General features: G+C 37.7%; 1 protein-coding gene across 1 annotated transcript in view; it reads left to right on the top strand.

The window, feature by feature from the left end:
• GABRA4 (gamma-aminobutyric acid type A receptor subunit alpha4) overlaps positions 1 to 21624 on the top strand; it is a 75908-nt gene extending 54284 nt beyond the window's left edge. The window contains 1 exon segment of the mRNA XM_088836049.1: positions 21091 to 21624. Coding sequence (XP_088692175.1) covers positions 21091 to 21624 — 534 coding nt within the window.
• Positions 21625 to 21828: the final 204 nt, after the last annotated feature.

Raw genomic sequence — 21828 nt, 5'->3', positions numbered from 1 at the left:
GAACATTATCTGAATTCAGTTCAGGCGAAGAATATCTTAAAAAGCTAGAAAAAGGAAATGAAGGCATGAGCAACATGTTATTTGTAGGAATGACATACATTATCTCCTTGGCAACTGCAGGGTGGCATGCAATTTGGCACTCTGTGTTGTGTCATCTCGGATGCCTGGAAGTCACTGTTTCCTATGGAAACAAAGGAAAGAACAACATACGAAAAAGAGTTCTGATTTTAGTATGCTGAGAAAGTATTTTAAAATTGAGGGACCAGCAGGCTTCCACAGCAGAACCAGAACTCAAAATGGCATTAGATTTTCATTTATTAATTCCTTGGTGCTTTAGAATATGGGTGAGATCCAAATTTGTTTTGACCGCACTCAACTTTTATTCATGCTTTGTGATCAAATGATGACTCCAAACATTTGTGTGGAACTTTCAATGCCCTGGTGTGTAGTAAGTCTTTCATAAACATTAGGATGTCAGCATTATTCATGTTCATTTATCTATTCATTCAACAAATATTTGTGGAGTGTCTAATTTGTGCCAGGCATTGTGCTGGGTACTGAGGCTCCATAAACCCCTTGCCTTACATCTTGTGATATTATCCTGACATATTCACGAGATATTGTGGTAGTTCTTTGTTTGAAGTGACTCAATAATTTAGCTAGAATTCATTTAGCCTCAGCCTGGAGAGATTATTATTACATTGGAGCTAGGAGATAGCAGAAATGAACCACATGGCCTCACACTATTGATGGGATCTCATCATGGCTTTTCTTTGGTCAGTGATTTCAGGGAAGTTTCCTAGGTGCAGTCATCTTGTTTTCATCACTAACTTCCAAGTGAATGGCTCCAAAATATTTATGATAGTGACTCATGCTCAATATAATTTCATTTGGTAGGTAATTTGATGAAATTTAATGTCTTAAATGAAGGAAATTCAGATTGCAATATAGCTGGCTAGAGTTGTAGTTTCCACCTTGATGAAATTCAAGAGGTATCAACATTATAGAATGCTACAGGGGCAGCCAAAATAGTTGCAGTGGGACTGCTTGATCACTGCAGGAGAATGATACACTCGTGACATGAGATTAAAGCCTGACATCGATGCTGCCAGGATCACCAAGGGGCTCCTAGGAATTTGTTCACAATGGTGCTGGAGAGAAGGACTGTGGAACAGAAACCTGGATTCCAGAGTCAGTTCTTTCCAAGGATGATCTTGCCTTTCATTAATCTATCCAGTATCTCCAGAACATGGCCTTTCCTGCTAATTCTGTATTCACTCCCTACCTCATCACAGCAGAAGGTGAGGCATTTATCCACATTTCTGAGACCTATTAAAGAATGACTATGAAATAGACAGTTAATATCCGCCAAAGAATCTCACAAGAAAAGCCTTCTAGGCTGACTAGACTAAATAGTGATTTCAGGTGTTCTTTTAGCTCTAAGGAGTCAAAGCCATATGGCTGATTTTATAATTTCAGCATTAAAATTAAAAACCAGATTTCACTTCCTGGATTCTTCTTCCCTAGGGTCTTATTTTACTATGTCCCTCTCTAAGAGCAATATTTTAGCTTAGAATTTTCTTGGATTTGTGGATATATTCATGGAAGATTTAAATAGCATTGCAGCTGTACAGAAAAGCTGTTCTCGTGTGTGCTTTGAAAATCAGCTTTTCAATAACTGATAGCTTTAGAACCGTGATTGAGAGGAAAAATCCAGTCCTTGTTAAACAAGCTATTTCAGCTACTGGATGCATGCTTCAAACCGTTTGAAGAAAGAGAGGCTCACATACCTCATCACTTTGCTCCCAGAGAGGCAGGTTGGTGCCCATGGCCCTCATGCATTTTCTGTGTGGCAGCAGAAGCAAGGAGAAGGTGGGGCTGGATCTGGGAGATGACTCTGCTGCTACATAGCAATCACTCAGCCATACTTTTAAACAGGCAAATTCATGAAATGGGAGAGGAAAGGCATTTAATTCTGGTTATCAGTTAATATTCCAGGATTGACTCATTAAGCAGTCCATTAACTACTATAGTGGCCCAGGAAGTATAATCTGGATAGGATAAATGACTGTCATCTGGTTTTCAAGTGGATTTAAATAGGCTGCTTTTGGCTATATAGCTTCTCTCTCGAGACATATTGTGTGAGACTCATTTTTGCTGTTTTGAGTGTACAGGAGGGAATGATTGTGTTGTTGATTTATTTCAATACAGTTTACTCATTATTTATTATTTCTTCATTGGACTTATTTTTATTGAATATTTAAGTGCTTGGTACTGTGCTAGTCACTGGGGGGAAGAAAATGATAAGACAGTATTGCAACCCCAAAGAAATAGTAAAGATGGACTCTCATACAGCATGCTGCATTGCTAGGCTGGGAAGAAGCATCAAATGCTGTGTGAAGATGTCAGAGTCCAGATGAGGCATCTCTGTGGTGGGAGATTCTGAAGAGGGTGGTGGGGCTGTCAGGTTACATTTCTCAGAGGAAGCAATGACTAAGTATGATATCAGAGAGCACAGAATGGAGGCAAAGGAGATGAGGAAACAGAGTGAGAAGAAAACGTGCCAAGACCCAGAAGCAAGACAATACAGCTCATCCTTATAGAACTAAATGAAGACATCCTGGCTAGAACCCAGGTGTTTTAATTGGGTTTCCCCCAAAGCAGACTCTGTTTCAAGAATTTGTGTGCAAGCAATTCATATTTGAGGTGATCCCAAGAAGCACTGCAAGGAAAGTGAGATGGCAAGGAAGACAATCCAATAAAGAATGACTAACGAACAGATTTACCACTGTGTGTACATCACACCAGAGGCTCTCTGAGAATATGTGTGGAACACACCTCAGAATTGTCCTGTTGGGTGGCAGAGAAGTTGAGGTACTTATTTATCATTAAGTTCATTAAGTTTATTCAGGAAATATTAACTTTCTCCTACTTCTGGTTAAACCCTCTCTCCCATTCCAGTCAAGCTCCTGTAGACAGAGCATTGCTTAGAGCAGAAAAAGGTAGTAAGGCATCAGTGATGCCTGGGTAAACCAAATGAATACAGACCAGGCGCTCATAGCCTATGCTACACCAGGATCCCTGGAGAGGGTCAAGAGGAGGGTTTGGTAATAAATGGGGAGATGTACCTGGACTTGGAGACAGGACCAGGTCAGGGAGGATGTTATGTTATATAAGTGTATGTGTTTCAGAAAAACAATAGGTTCATAAGGATATGAGAACTTTAATAGCCTGTGTGGTAGCTAAGTGAGAAATGTTGAATGCCATTCTGTGGCTTTGAAGAAGAACAGGCAGATTGGAAAAATCCTGAGTAAGTTGGATGGAAAGGAATAACGCAGAGAGAGGCAAAAATCAAAGTTTTGTGGCTTGCAAAGAAATTGGATTGTGTGCTAGTCTCTAAGATCTAGCATAGAGTAGAAAGATTGTGTTTGTTTGGATAAAAATACTGAACTCATTGGATATGAATAAATTTGTGCCTAGGTTTGACTTTGGTCAAGAGGGTTTCTTAAGGGTAAGAATTTGGGGCTTTTCTGCAACTTTTGTATCACCAGAGTCAGAATAGTGCCTGACATATAAATAGGCACTTAAATATTTGTTGACTAATGCCTCTTGTGTTCCATAAGCCTCTTACCCTTCTCCATCAGAGGGCAGACAGACTGAAAACCGCAATCACAGAAAACAATCCAATCTGATCACATGGACCTCAGCTTTTTCTAACTCAATGAAACTATGAACCATGCCATATAGGGCCACCCAAGATGGACAGATCATGGTGGAGAGTTCTAACAAAATGTGGTCCACTAGAGAAGGGAATGGCAAACCACTTCAAGTATTCTTGTCTTGAGAACCCCATGAACAGTATGAAAAGGCAAAAAGATAGGACACTGAAAGATGAATTCCCCAGGTCGGTAGGTGCCCAAAATGCTACTGGAGATCAGTGGAGAAATAACTCCAGAATGAAGAGACAGAGCCAAAGCAAAAACAACACCCAGTTGTGGATGTGACTGGTGATAGAAGCAAAGTCCATTGCTGTAAAGAGCAATATTCCATAAGAAACTGGAATGTTAGGTCCATGAAACAAGGCAAATTGGAAGTGTTCAAATTGGAGATGGCAAGAGTGAACATCGGCATTTAGGAATCAGAGAACTAGAATGGGTGAATTTAACTCAGATGACCATTATATCTACTACTGTGGGCAAGAATCCCTTACAAGAAATGGAGTAGCCATCATAGTCAGCAAAGGAGTCCGAAATGCAGTACTTGGATGCAATCTCAAAAACGACAGAATGATCTCTGTTCATTTCCAAGGCAAACAATTCAATATCACAGCAATCCAAGTCTATGCCCTGACCGGTAATGCTGAATATGTTGAAGTTGAATGGTTCTATGAAGACCTACAAGATGTTCTAGAACTAACACCCAAAAAAGATGTCCTTTTCATTATAGGGGACTGGAATGCAAAAGTAGGAAGTCAAGAAACACCTGGAGTAACAGGCAAATTTGGCCTTGGAGTACGGAATGATGCAGGGCAAAGGCTAATAGAGTTTTGCCAAGAGAACTCACTGGTAAGTGCAAACACCCTCTTCCAACAACAAAAAAGAAGACTCTACACATGGACATCATTAGATAGTCAATACTAAAATCAGATTGATTATATTCTTTGCATTCAAAGATGGAGAAGCTCTATACAGTCAGCATAAACAAGACTGGTAGCTGACTGTGGCTCAGATCATGAACTCTTTATTGCCAAAATCAGACTTAAATTGGAGAAAGTAGGGAAAACCACTAGAACATTCAGGTATGACCTAAATCAAATCCCTTACATTATACAGTGGAAGTGAGAAATAGATTCAAGGGGTTAGATCTGATAGACAGAGTGCCTGATGAACTATGGATGGAGGTTTGTACAGGATACAGGGATTAAGACCATCTCCAAGAAAAAGAAATGCAAAAAGGCAAAATGGATGTCTGAGGAGGCCTTACAAATAGCTGTGAAAAGAAGAGGAGCAAAAAGGAAAGGAGAAAAAGGAAAGATATACCCATTTGAATGCAGAGTTCCAGAGAATAGCAAGGAGAGATAAGAAAGCCTTCCTCAGTGATCAGTGCAAAGAAATAGAGGAAAACAATAGAATGGGAATAGAACAAAAGAATAGATCTTTTCAAGAAAATTAGAGATACCAAATGAACGTTTCATGCAAAGATGGGCTTGATAAAGGACAGAAATGGTATGGACCTAACAGAAGCAGAAGATATTAAGAAGAGGTGGCAAGAATACACAGAAGAATTGTACAAAAAAGATCTTCATGACCCAGATAATCATGATGGTATGATCACTCACCTAGAGCCAGACATCTGGAATGCGAGGTCATGTGGGCCTTGGGTAGCATCACTACAAACAAACAGTTCATTAGGCACTCTGTCTATCAGCTAGTGGAGGTGGTGGAATTCCAGTTGAACCATTTCAAATCCTAAAAGGTGATGCTGTGAAAGTGCTGCACTCAATATGTCAACAAATTTGGAAAACTCAGCAGTGGCCACAGGACTGGAAAAGGTCAGTTTTCATCCCAATCCCAAAGAAAGGCAATGCCAAAGAATGCTCAGACTACAACACAATTGCACTCATCTCACGTGCTGGTAAAGTAATGCTCAAAATTCTCCAAGCCAGACTTCAGCTGTACATGACCCGTGAACTTCCAGGTACTCAAGCTGGATTTAGAAAAGACAGAGGCACCAGAGATCAAATTGCCAACATCCTCTGGATCATCGAAAAAGCAAGAAAGTTCCAGAAAAACATCTATTTCTGCTTTATTGACTATGCCAAAGCCTTTGACTGTGTGGATTATAATAAACTGTGGAAAATTCTTCAAGAGATGGGAATACCAGACTACCTGACCTGCCTCTTGAGAAACCTGTATGCAGGTCAGGAAGCAACAGTTAGACTGGACATGGAACAACAGACTGGTTCCAAATACAGAAAGGAGTACATCAAGGCTGTATATTGTCACCCTGCTTATTTAATATCTATGCAGAGTACATCATGAAAAACGCTGGGCTGGATGAATCAAGATTGCTGGGAGAAATATCAAACACCTCAGATATGCAGATGAGACCACTCTTATGGCAGAAAGCAAAGAAGAACTAAAGAGCCTCTTGATGAAAGTGAGACAGGAGAGTCAAAATTTTGGCTTAAAACTCAACATTCAGAGAACTAAGATCATGGCATCTGGTCTCATCACTTCATGGCAAATAGATGGGGGAACAATGGAAACAGCGACAGACTTTATTTTTGGGGACTCCAAAATCACTGCAGATGGTGACTGCAGCCATGAAATTAAGATACACTTGCTCCTTGGAATGAAAGTTATGACAACATAGAGTTATTAAAACGGCATATTAAAAAGCAGAGACATCAGTTTGTCAACAAAGATCCATATTGTCAAGGCTATGGTTTTTCCAGTGGTCATGTATGCATGTGACAGTTGGACTATAAAGAAAGCTGAGCACCGAAGAATTGATGCTTTTGAACTGTGGTGCTGGAGAAGACTCTTGAGAGTCCCTTGGACAGCGAAGCGGTCCAACCAGTCCATCGTAAAGGAAATCAGTCCTGATTATTCATTGGAAGGACTGATGTTGAAGCTGAAACTCCAATACTTTGGCCATCTGATGTGAAGAAATGACTCATTAGAGAAGACCCTGATCCTGGGAAAGATTGAAGGTTGGAGGAGAAGGGAACGACAGAGGATGAGATGTTTGGATGGCATCACCAACTCAATGGACATGAGTTTGAGTAAACTCCAGGAATTGTTAATGAACAGGGAGGCCTGGCGTGCTGCAATATATGGGGTTGCAAAAAGTCGGACATGACTGAGCGACTGAACTGACCTGATTGAATGAATACATGAATGAATAAATCAAAACTTTGTTATGCTCCTGGTTCCTGTCTGCTGGATACATCGGTCTTCAAGTTGGAGAAAAATTTGATAAGTAGACATTGATTTTTGTGATATAGATATAAAGATGGTAATCTAAGCCTCTGGATAAGTTTATTCATCTACCTGAAGACTGACAGAAGTGAAATGTCTGAGGGTTGAGCCCTGTGGAGAAGTAACATTTTAGGATTTGATAGAGGAAGAGCATTCCACACTGAAAAGAGTAGGTAAATGGAACATGCCTGGATTTTGGAATTTATTGGTCCCATTTAACGGAGGAAGTAATACTCAGCAGTGTTAGATGTTGCCAAGACAGTATGTAAGATGCAGATTTTTTAAAGTTCTTATTGGAGTAAAACACAAAAAGTTGCAAGGGAAAGATGGGAAGGGAAATGAATAAACAGTGGGTTGAAGAGTAAATGACCAGGGAGAAGTGGAAACATTAAGTGTAGACAATGTTTCCCTAAACTGGCAATGATAGAGTGGAACCTGGAAGGGAACAAAGGTTAAGGAGTAGTAGGACTTAATATTTTCATCCCCTTCTTTGTAACATGAGAGAAATTTTAGTATGTTCTATGTTGGGAAAGTGCAAATATTTTTTAATTGCTAGCATAATTAAGTTGAACAATAGTCCCAGGATTTTATGCTCTCCTCAACCATCCATCAGCCCAGTAGAAAACCTTTTAAATGGGAGTCCTTACTTTATCTCTTCCTACAACTGTCAGATCAAGGCAAGTTGGGTTTTAGCTGATTCTTAGCATTGCTCCAAGGAATGGAGATGATTGTCTTCACCAAGGAATAGGAAATAACATGAAGTTTGAAAAGAACACCCAATGTAGTGTTCCCATATATTTCCAACATTTTCTGAGGTAGATATTTACACTGTTTATTCAACATTTAGTTCTATTGAAAAAAATACAGTGAATATCTGAGTATGGAAATAATGGAAACTTCTGTTATAGTAAGTTATCTCACAGGGACTGTCTACATCTTTATTCTAGAATATGAATAGCAATATCAAAATGATATTTCACAAGTTTTGATCACTTACCAACTTCAGGTAAAGTGTTAAGCACTTTATGAATACTATTCCATCAATAACTCTAAGAAGTTATCATTATCATCTTCATTTTACCCAGGAGAAATATGTAGCACAGAAAGGCTAAGTCATTTCCCCAAGGTAACACAGATAGTATTTAGCAGAGTTCAAAACTTGAATCTCCCTGAGTTTAGAAGATACAGTTCTGACATTGGTTTTTAACTTTCAGTATACTGCCAACGAGGATAAAAATGAAGATCATTATTTGGCAACTTCCAATTTTAGAATTTGTTTTATACATGTCTGTAGAGGGCAAGGGCTTCCCTGGTGGCTCAGTGGTAAAGAATCTGCCTGCCAATGCAGGAGATGTGGGTTCCAGCTCTGGGTCAGGAAGATCCCTTGGAGAAGTATACAGCAACCCACTCCAGCCAGTATTCTTGCCTGGGAAATCCCATGGACAGAGGAATCTGGGGGGCTACAGTCCATGGGAACCCAAAAGAGTTGGACACGTCTTAGCAACTAAGCAACGACAAATAAAGGACACATTTCCCTTGCTGCATATTTGTGTCTTTTAGTTTCTGGCCTGCTAGGCTGAAGTGGTTATGTTGGTGATATACATTAATGTGCTGATGAGCCATTTACCATAAATTGCAACTCAGCTACTGGTTTAATTCCTGCTAAATTTGCAATCTGCCTTTACTGAAGTACAAAATTGGCTTTCTTGTCATAAAGTGGTAGAACATGCAAAAGAGTCTAATACCTTATTTTCTAGCTCAAGTAAGATTATCTAGGCTCAGAGAAAGTTAAAATTTTCACTTTGGATGAACAGCTGTTTCAACATGAGAGCCTTATTAAATGCCAAATGGTCTTGCTAATGCCTCATTGGAAACTACAGGTAATAGCATGACACTTCCTTCTCAGGACAAGTCACATTATTTCCTGGAGAAAGTAAAAATGGCATCAGAGATTTGTGGGGTTATCTGGTTGACAACTGGTGTTGTGGTAGAATATCAATTTGTTCTGCTGACTGAATATGCTGTTTTAGTATAGGTGGAGATTTGTAATGAATTGTGTTGGAAAGGTAATTCAACATATGCTTTATGACCAATTGGCTGTGCTTCCATTCGTAAAGTCTAGGGAATGGGATTGATGTTGAAAATACAAGAGCATATGCAGTAGGTACTTAATGAGTCCTTTTCTGCTATATACACGTGTGTGCACACATTTACTTTATATATAATTTGGCACATGCGTTGTTGAACTTCATTTACTTTAATTATTTGCAGATAATTACATGTTCTCTTCCCTGGTGGCTCAGACGATAAAGAATTCTCTTGCAACGTGGGAGACCTGGGTTTGATCCCTGGGTTTGGAAGATCCCCTGGAGGAGGGCATGGGAACCCACTCCACTATTCTTGCCTAGAGAATCCCCATGGATAAGAGGAGCCTGACAGGCTACAGTCCATAGGATCGCAAAGAGTGGACACAACTGAGCAACTAAGCACAGTTTGAAGAATCATTTTCAAGTCAGAAACTAGAGCTAGTGTTTATGTTGATATCTTCCCTGGATTACAATTAAAGTTGAAATTGCAGTGTCCTATGAACCCGAGGGGGAGATATTTTAGTTTTTCCATAATTTGGAGTAGCAATTTTATAAGCATCTTTCAAAAATTATATATTCAAACCGAAGGTAAAGTCTATGGAAGGAAGTTGGAACACGGTTTCCTTTTTGCAGAAGAACTTCATAAAATTGGTTCATCATACAGAAGATGTGTTTTTTGAATGATGGTGATGGTTCATTTTTCACACAACCCAAAGAGAATTTTTCTTTTCTTCAATAAAAAAAGAAACTTTGCACTGCTAGTTTAGCTTTGTGGTTAAGATAAAATTTTCTATACAGTAAATCACCTAAATGTGGACCTATTTGTAAATATTTATTTAGGTCTGACTGTAGACTGTAGAAGGTATATGGGAAACAAAGTAATATCTGTAAGCATATTATGACAACTAAGCACCAAAGAAGTAGGGCAAATATTAGGAAGAACAGAAAAATTCGTAAGAATTTTATAATGTTTACATATACTGGAAAGGAAGGATTAATCAGAGGAAGATGTTTTTGTGGGATAATGTGGGTCAAACATTAGTACAGTAGTTACCTTATAATAGAAACTGGATTAATGTAACTAAATCCAAATCTGAGAAACCAAGCTGTTTATAAATGTCACTTAACCTGGTATGGGTTGTGTGCACATATTTCTGGTAAGTTATGCTTTCTTTCAGCTCCATTAGGGTAGCTTTCTCACATGGCAAATTAACATATATGATGTAGGCAACTTCCTGAAGTGGCTAAAATTGTTGGTTTGGGATGAAAATTATGACTGTAGTTCATTTTGACTGTCTGGTCTTAGAAGTAACCAACTTTCCGAGGCTTCAGTGTCCTTACTGGGAAAATAAGAATATTAATACTTTTACCTGGGTGGTTGTAGATAATGTGTGAGGTTATTAGTGTAGGGCTTGATCCATAGTAAGTGCTCAATACATGGTAGAGATGTTGATAAAGATTCAAGATTTCTGTTTGTCAAGTGCTAATATCAGACATTATTTAGAGTAGCCCATGAATGTGAAGCATTGCTTTAACAGTCTATTTCAAGAAAATACAAGGGTAAAAAAAGAAAAGGAATATTTTAGAACATCCTCAAGGGATTTAAAATTTTAACTGACAAAGAAGGTTATTGGCCTTTTTTATCCTTACACCATAGAGACAAATCTTTGAAAGTTGTTCTGCTGCTACCAGGCACTTTGTTCCTTCTTCTAGCATCTCTCTTCCCTATGGTTAATACTTGTGCGTGCATGCGTGTTCAGTCTTGTCCAACTCTTTGTGACCCCATGGACTGTAGCCCGCCAGGCTTCTCTGTCCATGGGATTTCCCAGGCAAGAATACTGGAGTGGGTTGCCATTTCCTTCTCCAGGAGATTTTCCCAACCCAGGGATTGAGCTTGCGTCTCCTGCATTGACAGGTGGATTGTTTACCAAAGTTTACCAAGTCTTAACTGCCATCTAGGAATGTGGTTAAGACTTACTCATCCCTAAATTTCAGCTTCTTTGTTGCTTTCACAAAGAGATTTTCCCAGCAGTCAGGCTATGTCATGTAGTCCCTAATTTAAAAATTTTTCCTTGATAGCATTTATTGCTTATTATAACTTAATAATTCCTGGTAGAAATTGTAAGGCCTGTGCCTTTTCACCTCTGTACTCCCCATGCCCAACAAGATACTTGAAAAATTAGACATTCAATACATATTGTTCAGTGAATGAATGAATTGGGTAAATCAGTGCCTTTAATAAGTTCTTCATTGCTTTTCAACTTAAATGTGGATATTCTGTTACTCATTTCCAACAAGAGAGGAAGCATGCAACTTGGACCTTTTTTCCTAAAAATAAATCTATTAAAGTCATCGTGAATGTTTAGATTCAGTGGGTAAACATTATCTAATGCTCCAAAGAAAGTCGGCTTGCTTTAGGTAAGGCTCTTGACTCATCAAAGGCTTCCTTAATGCAGAATAGCTGTGATTTTACAAAATGATTTGGCTGCTAATTCTTCAGCTTTAGAACTTTCTCCCCAAGCAGAAGTATACTGCAGATCTAGTCCTGATAAATTATTTCTTTTTAGACATTGCCCCTGTTGCCTTTGCTGATGCAGATAAAATTTGTGACTCAGACTGCTTGCTCTGCCAGCCTCCTATAGGGTTGGCAGGGACCTGAATTTTTCTGCATGGCTATTTATTATAGCACAATTTCATTTTGATCAAATCATATGAAGTCTATATTAAGAAAAGCATTGTCCAAATGTTTTCTAAGTTCAAATACAATTTTCTGAATATTTTCAAGCTGAAACAAATCATTTTCATAGGATGATGTGGTTGATTAAAAAAATGAATTTGGACACCCAAGTTAGAAATTAAAAAACATGGTAAGATTTCTTTTGCAATATTTTTTCAGATATCTACATATATTACCTTTACTTTTAAGTATTAAAAATATCCTTAATATAAAATATGAGCAAAAGTTATAAATTCTTTTAATGACATTTTTTCAATACTTAAACATATGTATGTTTTAAAATCCAAGATACATGTACATACATTGTCACATGAAAATCATAATCTGAAAGGAAAACAAAAATATTTAAGGAAAAATATTGAGCAGTTAAAGTAGGACCTGCAGCTAAGTCCAAATTAGAAGCTTAAATGAAAATCCTGGTTGACTCAAGTCCTCTGATAAGGAATAAGGAGAATTGAAAGGAACTCAAGAGATATCCTGGAGAACTCATATCTAAGCAATTTCGATGGTTTAGAAAGATGATGTAGATACTCCCCTGGTGGATATATGGAAGTGTTTTCATTCGTTAAGGACAAAATTAAAAATGTTACAAAGAAATCGATGCTTAATTCTTGTTAAAGGCATCTCAATTTCTCTACATATCTAGTATCTTAACTCAACCTAGGATTTGGGGGGTTATCAAAAGAGGATACTCAGTGGAGAAGAGAGAACAGACTAGAAATAAAATATCTGAGAAGAGAGAATTGTTTAGGTTTTATTTTTTTTTCCTATGAGAAAGTCAACACTCATTATTTTAAAATATTAAGATATGTCTTAAATTTATAAAGTTAGATGATTGTCTTAGATTCCTGAGGTTGCCACAGCCAAATAACATAGAGCAGTTGGCTTAAATAACAGAAATTTATTTTCATATTTCTAAGGACTAGAAAATCCAAGATCAAGGTTCTGGCCATTCAGTTTTCTGATGAGAGCTCTTTTTCTGGTTGCAGACGACTGCCTTCCTGCTGTGTCCTCATATGACACAGAGAAAGGGTTTTCTGGTGACTCTTTCGTAAGGACATTAGTTCTGTCTGATCAGGGCTTCATTCTTATGACCTCATTTAATATCACTTCCTTAAAGATCCTATCTCCAGTAGGGCGCTTTGAGGAGTTAGGGCTCCAACATATGAATTTTCAGGAGCCATAATTCAGCCCACAGCAATGATTAAACCTTTTTAATGTTTCACTCTTTACCTTTTTTGACATTTGTTGCCTTCTCCTATCCCTAGTTTGGTGTCTTTCATTGTCTCATTGCTTCTAATTTAAATGTGGATAAAAGTCCTTTGGCTACTGTCATTGAAATAAAAGATAAAAAGAATGATACTATAATGCCAGACCAGTATTTCCACAGATACAACTCTTTTTAATATTCCATTATATTGAGAAAGTGGGCCAGCCAAACTGAGTTGCCAAAGTTCTAATTGTGAGCCAACATTCTGGGTATGTCTTTTCACAGCATAATGAAGTGTGAATATCATCCTACAGGTTGGATTACAACAGTTCCTCCAGTCTTTCCCCTGGTTACCAGTTTCTAGACTTTACTGGTAGTTGGAATGTTCCAGAAAGAGATCAGTGAACTGATACGTTAATACATGAGATGCTTTTTAAAAAATATAATTCACATCTTTTCTGGACATTGAAATACTTGTGGCTATTGTTTTTCTTACAAATAGCTTTGACATATGGTTGTGGTTGTTGTTCTGTCACTAAGTCATTTTCGACTCTTTGCAGCCCCAAGGACTATAGCATGCCATGCTTCCCTGTCCCTCACCATCTCCCAGAGTTTGCTCAAACTCATGTTCATCGAGTCGGTGATGCCATTCAACCAGCTCATCCTCTGCTGCCCCCTTTTCCTCCTGCCTTCAATCTTTCCCAGCATGAAGGTCTTTTCCAATGAGCTGGCTCTTTGTATCAGGTGGCTAAAGTATGGAAGCTTCATCTTCCACATCAGTCCTTCCAATGAATATTCAGGATTGATTTCCTTTAGGATTGGTTGTGTCAGTGTGAGTCACTCAGTCGTGTCCAACTCTATGACCCCAAGGACTGTAGGCCACCAGGGTTCTCTGTCCATGGGATTTCCCAGGCAAGAATACTGGAGTGGGTTGCCATTCCCTTCTCCAAGGGATCTTCCTGACTCAGGGATTGAACCCAGGTCTCCTGCATTACAGTCAGATTCTTTACTGTGTGAGCCACCAGGGAAGCCCAGGATTGGTTGTGGTAGTTGGTTAATTAAAAGCATGTTAGCTAAGTGTCAGGTGCAGAAGAACCACTCAGTAAAAATTAACCATTATTGCTGCTGTTGCTGTTTTCCTAGATGAGCTTTTTTATTTGTCTTATACCATAGGATTTACTCTAGTGTTAATTCTTACCTTTATTATGTCTAAACTGTGTTTTAATTTCATTATTGCATTTTATATTTCCTTGTATTTATTCTTATTTTTGCCAGCAACATCCTTTTCGTGGCTGACTTCATCACAGACTGTCTTTAGCTCCCTCTACCTTTCTGATTAGTCAAAGCAGGCATATTATTTTTATAGAAACATAGAAAAAATTTTCTAAAATCTTGTTGCCTGTAATGATTTGTTCTTGAATGACATATCTTTTTATTTCAGAGATAGGATCTTGTTATCTGCCTTCTGGATTATTTCTATATAATATCCTTTGATGCCTACTAGGTACTGAGTGCCTTGCATGCATTATCTTATTTATTCCTTATGAGGAATTATCATTATTACTCCTGTTTTAATAAGAACTTTGAGGTTTCAAGAGATTTAGTAAGTTGTCAAATATCCCACAGCTGATAAATGGCAAATTCAGTATTCAAGTCCAGGACAGTCTGATTTGATGGCTCACAATTCAGTTTAGCCAACGTTTCCCATTTTCTGATCCCTGATGACTGGCAGTAGCATAACTAATAAATAACACTTCCTCCAAATAAAGCCTGATGCTGAGTTTTTATCTAGATCCCAGGTTATTCCTAAACAGTTGGAGTAATTTTAATGTTGCTGCTGCTGCTAATTCACTTTAGTCGTGTCCGACTCTGTGCAACCCCATAGATGGCAGCCCACCAGGCTCCCCCGTCCGTGGATTCTCCAGGCAAGAACACTGGAGTGCGGAAAAAGTGAGCGGAGGATGCTTTGCCCTCTACCCTCTCCACTTTTATGTTGGCAGTATTGATGAAAACATCTCCTGGAGCAATTCCAGGTAGCATTCTGGTCAAGTCAAGACCACTTGATCAAGCAGAGAACTTCTGCTCTGATTGGTGAAGTGTCTGACCAAGAAATTTCCTCTCCTACAGCCATCTATTTAACCTACAAAGTCTTGGCAAATAAAAAGAAGCACTAGGAATCACTGTGAAATAAAACTACCCAAAGATCACTTATCTTCACAAAACCCTACTTCTTTCAACTTCTAAATATGCAAGACAAAATGAATGAATTCTGTAAGACTGTGATCTCTGGTAATTCCAAATTGAAGACACAAATTTCTTATCCCAGTGCCTGATATTGAAAGTAATATTTCTACAGTTTATGGAAATGCAAACACTGAATTAAAAGCTAACATTGGGAGGAAATGAAATACAATAAATGGAGAACTCAGCATTTTCATTTCTACAGTATTTTGTTGTTCAGTGTGTGTTGGAATCCCCTGGTAACAACTGATGAAATATTTAGCATGTTTATTTGTAGGGAATGTTTTTCATTTCTATTTGGTAACATTTTTTAAAAAAAACACTACTGAGAGTCTTCCATGAATCATTACCTTGGGATCTAGTTTTTCATCTGCTTTTACCATTTATTGTTTATTTCCTTATTAAATAAGATGTGTGTCTAACCCCTGAAGCCCTGTCAGAACAGGCCTTGAATAAATGTCTTTGCATTATTGGATTTTTTTTTTTTTTTGGTATGTGACTCATTGATATTCTAGAAGATAAACCTGTTCATTATTAGCCTTGTTTGTTTTTAATTTAGAAGGGTTAAATTACATTTTATTAAACTTCATTAGCTTTTCAAATAAGCAAGATGAATGTGGCTTGTGTTCTGCATAGTCACTTTATTTCATTGCTGCTAGAGTAATAAGTTGAGATGAATTTTCTCTTTGCAGTTGATAATACTTCTTTAGAAATCATGTCTGATCACAGTCATGATTGACGAATTGCTTGGATCTGCTCCTGTTTGCCTGTAGCTGCTTTAATTTGTTGGTAATGTTTAAATCTGCCACCTCGCATCTCTATCCGACAGTTTCCCTTGCTTCAGGCTATTGTGACCAATGACAAAATGATCTCAAACTAAATCATTTTTTAAAATTCAAATGAAGCTTAGGTGCTTTCCTTGTTTGTAACCACTGTACGTCTGCTGAATACTGATAGAGATACTCAACCCTGTGTATGAAACATAACATCACTCTGACTGACACATTAGTGGCTCCTATACTTGAAGGCTGTGTGGATATTATTCCTAGCGAGTCCTGTGCCAGTTAGGTCAGCAGATTTCTCAATTCTTTTAGAGTTTGTCATCAGGGAAAATGACAACTACTTTTTACACTGAGGACCTTGAGACATCAATGCAAAATAACTACAGTATCATTTGACTGCCTGGCAAAGAGCAAAGATTTAAGCCTTGAATCAGTCTAGTTCTTCTCTGCTTTTGTAGGTTTTGATATTTAGAGTATTGAGACTTCTTAGGCATTCTTAGTCAGACCTGGGTTCAAGTCCAGATAATTTATATACCTTTAGTGTTATCTGCAATATTATAGACATTTGTCCATAGACAAAGAAATAGTCATCTGAAGGTCAGATAGAAAGTTTCTGAAACTTCCTCTTTAATCTGAAAAAGAATCTTGACTCTGTATTATATCCATTTCAGTGAAATTTATTAAGAAATGAAGTAGATGCCTGCTATGTGCATTAGCCTACTATGATTAATAAGATAGCTTTATATCCTAGAAGTTCACTAATACTGTAAAACTGGGAATAAAAAGGTTTGATTTATTTTTTTCAGATGGTAATCCTAGTGACATACTTCATACTGCTCCCTCTACTTTCATAAAGTCTCATGCTTCATTGATTTTTCCAGTCACAGACTGATCCTGCCTCTTTGACTTGAAGTCACTATTTTCTCCAGACATATTCTTCAAGTCTGTGCTTACATTACTTTGATATTTAAAACTTGCCTAGTAGTGGATAGTGTCAATATAATTTTCAAAACGTCAAAAACGTGAGTCATACAAAAATGGAATGAATCTATGTCAAGTTCTTGTCTAATTCATTAATAAATTATTAATTAATTCATTAATAATACTACTTATTAGTAAAACTGGCTCAAAATCTTTTGGGGGGGAATGCCTATAAGTAACCATTATTATTGTTATTTGTAAAGAATACTAGAATGAGACTGCTAGATTAAATACAGAAGTAGTTAATATCCTTTAAGGAGTCAAAACCATAACCTTTGGTGCTCTTTCTCCTGAACAGTAATCTATAAATTAATATGTAATTCATAGTGTTTGGGGTCAAATCCAATATTAAACAGCAAAATCAAACTCAAGTATACTCTCCTAGAGACTTGATAATCCTTGGGTGGACTTTTTAAACCATGCTCCACAGTGACATTGCAGGGACATGCTGTATTCCTTTCTGACTTCCAAGTTTTGAATAATTTTTAAACAGTATACTTGACTATTACAAATACTTGACTAACTCCTATAGGTGTAGTCTATGGAGTTCTTTAATGTCTCCCCCATATTTGAGTATCCAGAGGCTGTACAACATGGCAGAACACTCAGTTAGTTACTCTGTGACTTTCATCCTTGCCTGGAGAATCCCAGGGACGGGGGAGCCTGGTGGGCTTCCGTCTGTGGGGTCGCACAGAGTCGGACACGACTGAAGCGACTTAGCAGCAGCAGCAGCAGCAACCCTTCTTCTGTCATTCTCTTCTACTGCTGTGAGCTGCATGCATGCTCGGTTGTGTCCCATGGACTGGGGCCTGCCAGACAATTCTGTCTATGGGATTTCCCAGCAATAATACCGGAGTGGGTTACCATTTACTCCTCCAGGGGATCTTCCCGACCCAGGAATTGAATCCACATCTCTTACATCTCCTGCATTGGCAGCCAGGTTCTTTACAACGAGTGCCATGTGGGAAGCAATCAATTATATTAGAACATAACTCACAGTTGGTATTTCCAAATATTTCAGAAGGATTCTAATCTGGAAGAAAGGAAGACAGGGTCCTACAAATGTTCTTGTGCTTCCTTCTGAGGCACAGTTAAGTCACTTATAGTTTCATCTTTTAAGGTCTCACTTTTAAAATTCATTAGGCAGGATTGGAACAGTCTGTGGAGCTTACTATTCCATATTACTGAGACAAGGCTCTTCTGAGGACTCCACCAAATGCTACATAAATGTTGAGATTTTTCCACTATGTCTGGAGGGAACATGCACTATTCCTGGCTTGGTATGTGCTGCACACTGTTTTTTCTAATCCTGTCAGGTGGTTCTTTTTGCCTTGGGTAGTTAACTCATACTCAAAAGTGGATCTGTGCATAGCAAAATTCTCACTGGGGACTCTTCACAATTTTGGGCCTTTTTTTTTTTTTTTTCCAGTATCAAATTCTCTGCTATTTTTTCCTGGGAATTCTATCTAGCCGCCTTGATTTCATTGCCTTCTCAGCTTCCTCTCCTCAATTGAGGGGGTCAGGTTGCTCATGTATATTCCTTTCCTCCACCACAGCGTGCAAGCTGAGTTCTGTTTTTTCTCTTTCAGTAATTGTGTCCTGTATTCTCTAATGCTCAATCTCTTAAAAAAAAGTTGTTTTACTTTTTTTTTTTTGTCATTTCCTATGAGACAGTAAATTCAGTTCCTGTTGCTCCATTTTGGCCAGAAGCAGAAATCTCCAATTCTTTGAATTTAGTCTGAAGGAAAAAAAGAGTTTCTATAGACTATGGGCAACCCAACTTTTCGTGGAAGAAGATAGTATGCAAATATCATGCTGTATTTGAAAATATGTATTTCTCTCCTGCTTATCCAATCAGCCCTTTATTACTTTCTTCCCTTCTTTTCTTAGTGTATTTAATATTTTGCCACAGCTTGACCCTTCATTCTATTTTGCTTTTGCTTATCTTTTTGATAGCATCATGTGTGTGGGAGTGCATAATATCTTCCCAATGATAGTGTAAACTCTTTTAATGTTGTGGATATACCTTATCATTCTTTATATTTTTCATCTTGAATATAACATCTTAAATTAATTCTGTAAAGAGGGATTCAAAATCTGAGGATTAATCAGGTGATGTTTATAATGTATTTTGTACAGGAAAAATACAAGGCAAATAATGATACCTTTAGCTTTTAGGTTGATGTTAATTTTGGTTTCACTTTTTTCTACTCAAATTATTTGACATATGTGAGACTACAGTTTCTCATGAGTTCAGCTGCAACCTGTTTACTCCAGGCTGACGTGAAAAATACTTCCTAAGCCTTTTCAGATCCTGCTTTGACTCTACATGTTGCAAGGCTTTTTCTTCTCTCTCTACTCAGGAAACTTGAGGCCATAATTCACAAGTCTATGAGATATGTATGGACTGAACGCTTTCAACCTGTTCAATAAGTGTCAGTTGAGTTCAGTTCAGTTTAGTCGCTCAGTTGTGTCCGACTCTGCGACCCCATGAATCACAGCACGCCAGGCCTCCTTGTCCATCACCAACTCCCGGAGTTCACTCAAACTCATGTCCATCGAGTCGTGATGCCATCCAGCCATCTCATTCTCTGTTGTCCCCATCTCCTCCCACCCCCAATCCCTCCCAGCATCAGACTCTTTTCCAGTGAGTCAACTCGTCGCATGAGGTGGCCAAAGTATTGGAGTTTCAGCTTTAGCATCAGTCCTTCCAATGAACACCCAGGATTGATCTCCTTTAGAATGGACTGGTTGGATCCCCTTGCCATCCAAGGGACTCTCAAGAGTCTTCTCCAGCACCACAGTTCAAAAGCATCAATTCCTCGGAGATCAGCTTTCTTCACAGTCCAACTCTCACATCCATACGTGTAGTATTGGAAAAATATTTTACGTGCAGAATAAACATTTCTCTGTAAAGGGAGCTCACAAGTAATTTTGTGTAATATTATCCATAAAATTCCTTGCAAGTTGGCTCCTTCTAATCATCCATTTGTGAGCTTTTCTTCATCATGTCTCTCTCTCTTCTGTACTTCTCCATCTCCTTACCCACCATTTATTTTATAAAATGGTGGGAAAAGAGGGTGGAAAAAGCAATTACAATATACCCTTAATATAACTTAGAATAAACATAAAGAGGAAAGATTGTTGCAAAAAGTCACAGTATCTTCTAAAGATAGACATGATTATTTTGGGAATCGTTTGAGCAATTGCTTTCCTTCATTAGTATGGACAATCTATAGTTGGCTCTATGGTTATTTATCGTGCCTGTCAAAATATAAGAATTTTAATGCTCACCATCTGTATTCCGATAATGTCTTGTTCTACACATAAAATCATTTTATGAAAAATGGTGAATTCCATTTTGATTTAAACACTATTGGTAAATAATTTGAACTCAGATATTTATGCAATGATATGGTAATGATATTTATAATACAACAGTTTAATTAAAAATAATTTTCCTTTCTATTCACATTATTAATTGTGGTAAAAAACTAAAATGCATTAGGACTTCTAGATTTTATATAATAATGTCAATGTAAGATTATGAAAATAATTGCCAGGGATATAGAAATTAAGGTTTTGGAGTTCCTGTCTTTTTAAAGGAATATTATACACATATAGATGGCTATTGTTTTTATTCTGTGCATAAAAATAGATCTCATTCTTGTTTATAAAGCGAACATTTACTAAACTCATTGAAATGTATACAGCGTATCAGTAAAACTGGAGAAAGATGTTGTACAGTTATCATCATAAACCCTTAAAGTGAAATCAAGTATAACTCTAGTTCAAAGTTCTAAAAGCCTAATCTTTTCATAGATTTAAATTCTAATTATTCATAAGAATGGAAAATATTTTAAAATAGAAGATGATTCATTCAGAGTTTCAAATATATATGTGTCCTTTGTAAGTTAGATATTCTTAAGCTTTCACAAAAAGCTGAATGACTATAGCACATTAATAAAGGCTTATGAAAACAGCTAATTTGTAAGTATTTGATCCATTTAAATTTTGTATAACTGCATAAAATTATGTAACCAATATAATTTTTGATATACCTTTTCAGAACATAAATGCCAACTTGAGCATGAGAAAAAGAGCCAATGCCTTGGTTCACTCTGAATCTGATGTTGGCAGCAGAACTGATGTGGGAAACCATTCTAGCAAGTCTTCCACGGTTGTTCAAGGATCTTCTGAAGCCACACCACAGTCTTACTTAGCTTCCAGTCCAAACCCATTTAGCCGTGCAAATGCAGCTGAAACTATATCTGCCGCAAGAGCAATTCCATCTGCTTTTCCTTCTACTCCTAGTAGAACTGGGTATGTGCCCCGACAAGTCCCAGTTGGATCTGCTTCTACCCAGCATGTGTTTGGATCAAGACTGCAGCGAATTAAGACCACAGTTAATAGCATAGGGACTTCTGGGAAGTTGTCAGCCACTACTACTCCCTCTGCTCCACCACTTTCTGGATCTGGCACAAGTAAAATAGACAAATATGCCCGCATTCTCTTTCCAGTAACATTTGGGGCATTTAATATGGTCTATTGGGTTGTATACTTATCTAAGGACACTATGGAGAAATCGGAAAGTCTAATGTAATTTTGTTGCTATAGTAGTTTCCTAAAAGATGATGAACTTCACACAGAATGTCTTTTTAAATGTTTTTAAAGATAAACAATTGTTCTTTACTAAAATAAAAATTCCATGTAATTTTTCCATTTAAAAAATTCAAGCCAGTCATTGGGAGAGTTAATTAATTCCTTAGTGAAGGGAAAGTGAGCTCTCTTTCATTTCAGAAAGATG

The sequence above is a fragment of the Moschus berezovskii genome, chromosome 5 (genome assembly GCF_049115385.1).
Source record: "Moschus berezovskii isolate FMDL1 chromosome 5, NW_MosBer_1.0, whole genome shotgun sequence".
NCBI classification, from domain to species: domain Eukaryota; kingdom Metazoa; phylum Chordata; class Mammalia; order Artiodactyla; family Moschidae; genus Moschus; species Moschus berezovskii.
This window is presented reverse-complemented; position numbering and strand designations above follow the sequence as displayed.